The 9,455-nt window shown below is 35.1% G+C and overlaps 1 protein-coding gene across 2 annotated transcripts in view; it reads left to right on the top strand.

The window, feature by feature from the left end:
* Positions 1 to 516: 516 nt before the first annotated feature.
* The window catches only part of baiap2l1b (BAR/IMD domain containing adaptor protein 2 like 1b), a 99,238-nt gene continuing 90,299 nt past the window's right edge, over positions 517 to 9,455 (top strand). The window contains exons 1-2 of one of the 2 annotated variants that reach the window (XM_009299879.5): positions 517 to 819; positions 9,013 to 9,088. In XM_009299879.5, coding sequence (XP_009298154.2) covers positions 769 to 819; positions 9,013 to 9,088 — 127 coding nt within the window. In that variant the 5' untranslated portion in view covers positions 517 to 768. 2 annotated transcript variants of the gene reach the window in all.

Raw genomic sequence — 9,455 nt, 5'->3', positions numbered from 1 at the left:
AAAAATCAGCGATCTCCACTAGCTGAGTGATATCCGAAATAAAGTGGGTCTCAGATTGTGCAAGAAGCACTGCATTAAATTACATTCCCCCCACCATGTCTTTATAATATGAGCATTTATTGTACCCCAGTATATTCAATGGAGCTTCTGCGTTAGTCTGCCGATTCCCAACTGGTTGAATTATTAAATAAATAACCAAAAAAAAGGTTAAAAAAAATAATCCAACACAGCACCAAACATTTTAAACTCAACCATTGGGTTAATTAAATAACTCAACGTTTTTTAAAGTGTAGTTTATTCTGACATATGTTTTACGCAGCAGATGCCTCTCCAGCCGCAATCCAGTAATGGGAAATCAATAAATTCAATTAAAAATGTGAGTAAATTCTAAGTTTAACCACAATGAACAGCAGATGTCAGCATTCCTCCTCTTTTCTGCCCGAGTGCACCTGTCAGAGCGGTGCGTGAGTGACGTCAACCGGCTCACCTTATCTTCCCCGCCCCTCACGCAAACGCACACGCGCGCGCACACACACATACAGAGAGAGTCAGAAGTTTGAAAGCAGATCTTCCTTCATTTGAACTCAACTGTCCGTTATTGAACGACACGGCAACCCCTGTTTCTCCGACATCCAAAACACACCTCTGATAGACGGAGGAGGAGAAGTGTGTGTTGGACTGAGTTATTGTGGAGTAAATCGACTGAACGGAGTTATTTCTGTTTGTTTGTTTTTTTTGTTTTGGACTCGTCGCGAGAGGTGCTGAAGAATGTCGCGAGACCCCGACGAGGTGAATAAACTGACCGAGAGCACTTACAAGGTGAGAGAAATTACACATATTTACTCCTGAAACATGAAGATCACACACACCTGTTGAGACTCGTGGTTGTATCGAGCAAAGGTTGATAATTAAAGGGGTAGTTCACCCAAAAAAGATGAGTTTACTCACAACTTCCTCTCTCTAAAGTGGTTCTGGAGTCGTCTCGTTTAATTATTTCTTCTGCTTAATGCAATAAAGCAGATATTTTTAGAAAAGCTGAAACTGGTCACCATTGACTTCCATAGTAGGACAAAATTTCTTTTTTTTTGTTGTTGTTACACTTTATATTGTTGAACACAAAAGGAAGATATTTTGGGAAATGTCAAAAACCTGTAACCATTGACTTCTATAGTATTCAGTTTTTCCTACTATGGAAGTCAATGGTTACAGGTTTACAACATTATTCAAAATATCCTCTTTTGTTACGCTTTATTTTGTTAAACACAAAAAGAAGAGATTTTCTTTTTTTAAAATGCAGAAACCTGTAACCATTGACTTCTTTACAATTTGATTTTCCTACTATGGAAGTCAATGGTTACAGGTTTCTGACATTATTCAAAAATTCTTTTGTTTGACTTTCTTTATATTGTTGAAAACAATAGATAATAAATATATATATATATATATATATATATATATATATATATATATATATATATTTTTTTTTTTTTTTTTTTTTTTTATAAATGAGAAAACTGTAACTATTGACTTCCATAGTATTTGTTTTTCTATGGAATTCAATGGTTACCGGTTTTCAGTTTCTCTCAGAACCACTTATTTTGTGCTGAACAGAATAAAGAAACTCAGAGTTATTAAACACTTGAAGAAGATTAAATAAAGAGTCTTATTTATTTGAGTGGCCATTGATCAGGATATCACAAGACATTATTAAACTCACAATGAAGACGCATTTAAAGGGACAGTTCACTCCAAAAACAATCATTTACTTTCTTATTCCAGACCAGTTACACTTTATTTATATATATATATATATATATATATATATATATATATATATATATATATATATATATATATATATATATTGTTGAATACATGTTTGCAACAAGTAAATATTGACAGAATTTTCTATTTTTGAGGGAACTGCCCCAAGATTTTTTTATTTTTATTTATTTATTTATTTATTTATTTTTATTTTTTTTTTGCAGGTAAACACACTTTTAACCGTTTAGACTTTCATTTCGACTGCATGCAGAGCAGGGCATTTGTTATTTGAGCTGGAACTCAATCCTCAGGTCAGCTTATTCAAATATCTGCTAGTCACTGAGCCACAGGTGGATCTTTACTAGAGTACATATGGTACATTTGATTTATTGACACACCCAAATCTGAGTCGGATCTGAATCCTAGATCAGGATCCAGGATTTTGGTCATGCACACTGATAGCGTTCTTTGGCTCACAGGAATGCCTTTTTATTATCACTACTCAACCCTCAGAGGCTTTAACCGCCTTTTAAACCAGCTGTATTGGTTTTTAATTAGTCTAGGTCAAGGTTTTCTACAACTACAGGGTTTATTATACTATAATAGCACATTTACTGTAGTAAAGACCAAAGTATACTACATTACATTTTTTCAGTTCACTATAGTTAGTATACTATAGTAAAATAACCAACACTGTAGTTTTCTACAACTGCAGAGTTTATTATACCCCACAGTTTACTGAAGTAAAAACCAAAGTTTACTACATTACTACATTTTATCAGTTCATTATAGTTAATACTGCAGTATGCTGTGGCCTTCAGTTATAGATGTTGTAAACACTATACTATATTCACTATAGTGTAATATTTACTGTATACAGTGCATCTGGAAAGTGTTGATAGCGCTTCACTTTTTCCACATGTTTTTATGTTACAGCCTTATTCCAAAATGGATTAAATTTATGCACTTCCTCAACATTCTACACACAATCCCCCATAATGACCATGTGGAAAAAGAGAGTTTGAAATTGTTGCAAATTTGTTAAAAATTAAACGCCTCATAAATCAGATGTACATCAGTATTGACAGCCTTTGGCGTGAAGCTCTAGATTGAGCTCAGGTAAATTCTGTCTCCACTGATCATTCTGGAGATGCTTCAGCAGCTTCATTGGAGTTCACCTGTGCTCAATTCAGCTGATTGGACATGATCTGAAAGGGCTACACCTGTCTATATAAGAGACCAGGGTTGACATTGCATGACAAAGCACAAACCAAGCATGAAGACAAAGGAATTGTCTGTAGACCTCAGAGACAGGATTGCCTGGAGGCACAAGGCTGGAGAAGGTGACAGAAACATTTCTGCTGCTCTGAAAGTTCCAGTGAGCACAGCGGCCTCCATCATCTGTAAGTGGAAGATGTTTAACCACCAGGACTCTTCCTAGAGCTGGCCGGCCATCTAAGCTGAGTGATCGGGCCTTAGTCAGGGAGGTGATCAGTAATCCAATGGTCACTCTGTCTGAGCTCCAGCGGTCTTCTGTGGAGAGAGGGAGAAGGACAACCATCTGTGCAGCAATCCACCAATCAGGCATCTGTATGGTAGAGCGGGCAGACAGAAGACACTCCCCGCCTGGAGTTTACCATCTGTTGGACTCTCAGAGCATCAGAAACTAAACTCTCTGCTCTGATGAGACTCAAACTGAACTGTTTGGAGTGAACGCCAGGCGTTACGTTTGGAGAACAGCAGGCGGCGCTCATCAGCAGGCTAACAGCATCCCTACAGTGAAGCATGGTGGTGTTGGCATCATGCTGTGGGGATGTGTTTCAGCAGCAGGAACTGGAAGACTAGTCAGGATAGAGGGAAAGATGAATGCAGCGATGTACAGAGACATCCTGAATGAAGACCTGCACAAGAGTGTTCTCGACCTCAGACTGAGGCGACGCTTCATTTTCCAGCAGGACAATGACCACAACACAATGTCCTTGAGTGGCCCAGCCAGAGCCCAGACCTAAATCACATTGAACATCTCTGGAGAGATCTGACATGGCTGTACACCGTCGCTTTCCATCCAACCTGATAGAGCTTGAGAGGTACTGTGAAGAGGAATATGCAAACAATTAGTTCAAAATATTTAGTTCATCATATTCAAAAAGACTTGAGGCTGTAATCGCTGTCAAAGGTGCATCATCAAAGTGTTAAAAACTGAATACTGATGTACATGTAATTTAACTTTTATATTTATATATATATATATATTTTTTTTTTTTTTTTTTAAATTCCAAAACTGTTTTTTTCAATAGTATAATAATAAAAAATATAAATATATAAATACTACATATTAATATTAATATAAATACTAATTTTAAATAATACTATTCTAGATGCACTGTATTGCTTTGTTTATTTATTTTTTTTAATCTGTAAGTCTATAATTTTGCTGTCGGTTATTTCTGAAATGTGCCATCTCATTTCTTTATGCAAATAATATTCTGAATACTATGACTCATACGCTCATTCTTTGTGACATTCACCCTAGTTTACACTGTAAAGAAGCATTGTTTACATACAGTATCATACAGCATAAAACAAGTTCAAGTGACATAACACTTCTTTTTTTTTGAACTTGGTGACTGCAGGCAAAACAACACATTTAGATAATAAATAAAAATAGATAAATACAATTTATGAAATCAAAGGTGTAAATAAAGATAACAACTAGGGCTGCACGATATTGGAAATTGGAATATTTAGATTTGTCTTCAATTTATGTTGCGATACGAATATAATTACACTTATGTAACTATTTGAAGAGTTCAACATTTTACATTGGTTAAGAATTTGACTTATAAAATATGCCAAATTATCCCTAAATAAACTAAATAAGCAAATTAGCACACAAATAAAAACAACAAAACAATGAATAAATAAAATAAACAGCACTTTATGGTTTTCTCTGAAGTTTAACAGTATTGAGGTACAGAAATGTAATAAATGTAAAATAGCACTGCATGTAGTCTTTATTGTATAAATAAACACGCGTATTCTTTGTTAGAGTGGCAAACTTTATCATGTTTTTGTGCCCAAATGGTTTAAATTCGTAGTCACATGCCTTGAAAACACATCAAAATAATAATAAGGGTTAATAATTAGGGTTAAACTTTGCGATCAACTCATTTGTTCTGATCTGTGGCTGCAGGTTAATTAAAATCCAAACACAGGGTTCAACACTAAGGATTTTTTCTACTGATCCATTCGGGCCAGTGGTTTAGGTTTTTACTTGCCCTGCAAAAATTTTTACTGGCCCCACCAAAAAAAAAGAAGGTAACACTTTTTTTTTGCCAAATATTTTAAATAATGTCAAAAATAACGTCTGTAAGTCTAGCATTTCAAAAGTTAATAAATGGTTAATGAGCAAAATTCTTAGTGTTAAGCAAACAAAACATCAAACATCATCAGGGAAACGGTTTGAATTTCCGCTTAGTAAAAAAACAGTGTGCCATTTGGGACGCCACTACATACATATACTATACTGTTGAGTAAGTGCATAATAGTGCATACTAGTGTGCCATTTGAGACGCAGCTTAGGTTATGGGGAAAACAGCATGCTCAAAACATCACGGACGAACCGAAAAGCAATATAGTATCTACGACATCACAGAGAGGATAGCATTTAAAGACTTAAAAGCACAAACTTAAAATGCACGCAATTGACAAAAAGTGACAGGCAAATTAAACTTTAGTGACAAGGCAGCACTGTCCTAATCGGGCCAGTAATGATCCTGACTACTGTCCCAAGTGTCTCTCACGCTGGCCCTGTATTGTTGAGCCCTGTAACATGACATTGAGATTGCATCCGAATCGATGGCATGATAATTGTAACTGAACCGTGAGACTCGGTTCACACCTCCACTAATGACTCTTCTGTCTATTGAATGTGTCACAGCATCACCACACTGCTTCAATCTTTCGCTTCACGTCATTTTAGTGAAAACCTCAGACACTGTTGGCTGGTTCCTGTTGTTTGTGCACCTTTTTACCAACCAAGTTTGTCGACGCTATAACGACACGGATCACTCTGCCTATTCCTGCCAGAGTCCCGCAAAAAGTGATTCACAGGTGGTGATTAGTGTGTAACTTATCTCTATTTATGATTTGGTTATGGGTAAAACAAAGACCATGCGGGTCAGGTGGTTAAAACAGTAGGGCACGAATAATTAATTAGTTATGAATTACTTATTCATAATTAATTCACTGCCGCCTATGACGACGGTGCCATCATCCATCGCAGTGTTTCACATTAGACATCGCACGATGCCAAAGCGGTCAACATCGCCCAACCCTATTCTATCGCAATATGTATCGTAGAAAACAACAAAAATTGCAATGCTCGTTATTTTCAATATTGTGTATTATATTTCATGCAGATGCACTGCATAAAGACTTGATCATACCCCTTTAATCTAAATCATTGAAATCCTTCAAAATAGAGCCGTTCATAATCATCTAGTGAAACTATATTCATATTCAACATGGATATTATGGCAAAGCAAAATATCTCAATCACCTGTTGGTATACGTTGAGATCTTATGAAGCGAAATGTTAAGTTAAGTCATGGAAGGAGGAAAAAAACGCCACCCACATCATGGCCTGAGGGTGTGTAAATTAACAACACGCTTTCATTGTTGAGCCTGGTAATGTTTTAACAGTGGTGTTCATATTGAAATCCATTCTTCAGATGAACATTCAGGCTCTTATTAAAGTTACAGTTCACCCGAAAACGTCAATCCTGCTGTCATTTACTCAACCTTTAGTTCGTACAAATATATTTGAGTTTCTTTCTTCTGTTGAACACAAAAGGAGATGTTTTGAAGAATGTTGGAAACCAGGTGACCCAAAACAAATACTATGATAGTATTTACAAGAAGGGGCGTAGCAAGGGGGGATACATCCCCCTTACTTTTAGAGACAGACCATTTAGAAACAGGTGATTATTAATTAAATGAACGTAAACCGTTTGGATCGCATTCAGCTGTCCCCCCCCCACTTTTAAAATGTCTGCTACACCCCTGTTTACAAGCGTATATTGACAGTGAATGAATGCTTTCTGTGGCTGGAGGTTTTATTATCCCAGACCCGCACCCACGTCGTCCTATCTGTCCATAAATGCGTCATCCAAATCTAGTTTCATTCCAGTATAATATCATCGGTGCCTCCTGTCAGACAGTCTCCTGCGGTTCGATAGCGATCAGGGAGTGGGCTGTTCATGAATTGAGGATTAGTAAGCATTAAGCAAGCACATGTACGCCTCTTGAAGTTCAGTAAATAGAACCAAGCCCAAGCGTTCACTAATGACTCATTCAGAGATCTCCGTCTGCTTCCTACATTAAAGAGAAGAACCAGTGCTAATGTGTTATTGGCAACTATTAAAACACATGACGCGTTTGACTCCCTGCTGTTCTCATACTCGAGTCCAAATTTTATTTCCCCAGACCATCTCAACTGAGTGGCGTGGATGAATTTAAATTCAAGTTTGTCGAATTGTGAAATTAAATCGCTAATTGGATTATCTGTACTCAATTTAAGTTACACCAACAGTTGTTTCTATGACACATTTCCACATTTAAATTTTTGACTCAACTTATTTTGAATTGTGTCATTTAAGTTTATTTGAATTGCATTACTTTATTTAAATTGAATTGTCAGTTCATTTTATTTAAACTGCATTATTTCAACTTATTTGAAATACGTTATTTCACTTATTTGAATTGCATTATTCTATTTTTTTGAATATCATTATTTCGCTTATTTGAATTGCGTTATTTCACTTATTTGAATTGCGTTATTTTAACTTATTTGAATTGCGTTATTTCACTTATTTGAATTGCGTTATTTCACTTATTTGAATTGCGTTATTTCACTTATTTGAATTGCGTTATTTCAAAATATTTGAATTGCGTTATTTCAAAATATTTGAATTGCGTTATTCTATTTATTTGAATTGCGTTATTTTACTTATTTGAATTGCGTTATTTCAAAATATTTGAATTGCGTTATCCTATTTATTTGAATTGGGTTATTTCACTTATTTGAACTACGTTATTTAACTTATTTGAATTGCGTTATTTTATTTATTTGAATTGCATTTTCTATTTATTTGAATTGCGTTATTTCACTTATTTGAATTGCGTTATTTCAACTTATTTTAATTGCTTTATTTCAACTTATTTGAATTGCGTTATTCTATTCATTTGAATTGCGTTATTTCACGTATTTGAATTGCGTTATTTCACTTATTTGAATTGCGTTATTCTATTTTTTTAATTGTGTTATTTCACTTATTTGAACTGCGTTATTTCAACTTAGTGGAATATCATTATTTCACTTATTTGAATTGCGTTATTTCACTTATTTGAATTGCGATATTTTAACTTATTTGAATTGCGTTATTTCAACTTATTTGAATTGCGTTATTCTATTTTTTTTAATTGCACTATTTCACTTATTCGAATTTCGTTTTTCTATTTATTTGAATTGCGATATATTATCTTATTTGAATTGCTTCATTTCAACTTGTGTGAATTGCATCATTTTTATTTGAATTGTGTTATTTGACCTTATTTGAATCATGTTATTTCATTGTATTTCAATTGCATTATTTAAATTTTTAATTGCTTTATTTAATCTTATTTGAATTGCGTCATTTCATCTTATTTGAATTGCGTCATTTTATCTTATTTGAATTGTGTTGTTTTATTTTGCGTGAATTGCGTGATTTCAACTTATTTTAGGCAAACAAAGCTAAATAAAATAAACGGATAAATTAAACGGATTTTTAAAATCTATGAACAAGTTGAGGTTATTCGAGCATGTTTACCAACACGATAATCCAAATGCACATGAAAATAGGTGGATACTAGCATAGCTAATGAAAAAATGTGCCTGGAACAAACACTGTCGTTTATCAGGTCTCGTGAGTATTGATGTCTAATCTGCATCTTCATCACTTATGCAAACACATTAGCATGCAAGTGTACTTGAATGTGTTGTTATGGCCCAAAGCGAGCGCGTTTTACACTTTGAAACGCCACTTCTGATGTCGTCCAGCATGCACGCTGTATTAGAGACTGAAGAGGGCTTTTGGTGCACAGAAGCGTCTCCGTCCACACAGTGTCACAGTGATTGCGGCTGATTACATCAGAACGGCTCATGCTAAAGTTTTAACCATTTCCCCCTGTTTGAAATCTTCCCAGAATGTGATGGAACAATTCAACCCGGGGTTACGCAACCTCATAAACCTGGGGAAAAGCTACGAGAAAGCCGTTTCAGGTCAGTGTTTGTACCTTGCATCCTCTATAGGGGCACATGAACACACCTCCTGTTAGTTTTGTTTTTAAATGTGTTTCTGATTGCTCCTTTATTGAATTGTGGTAATGTGTTTTTGTATGTATACATGTGTTTGTATCTATATATGTGTTTGTTTATTTTTGTGTGTGTTGTTTGTTTGTTTGTATATGTGTGTTTGTGTGTGTGTTGTTTGTTTGTTTGTATATGTGTGTTTGTGTGTGTGTTGTCTGTTTGTTTGTCTGTGTGACTGTTGTTTTGTTTGTTTGTTTGTTTGTTTGTATTTTTATTTGTTTGTGTGCTTTCTTTGTGTGCGTGCGTGTGTGTGTGTGTGTGTGTGTGTGTGTGTGTG

Source organism: Danio rerio, chromosome 3, assembly GCF_049306965.1.
Source record: "Danio rerio strain Tuebingen ecotype United States chromosome 3, GRCz12tu, whole genome shotgun sequence".
In the NCBI taxonomy this organism is placed as follows: Eukaryota; Metazoa; Chordata; class Actinopteri; order Cypriniformes; family Danionidae; genus Danio; species Danio rerio.
The sequence above is the reverse complement of the archived record's forward strand: the minus strand, read 5'-3'. Positions and strand labels throughout refer to the sequence as shown.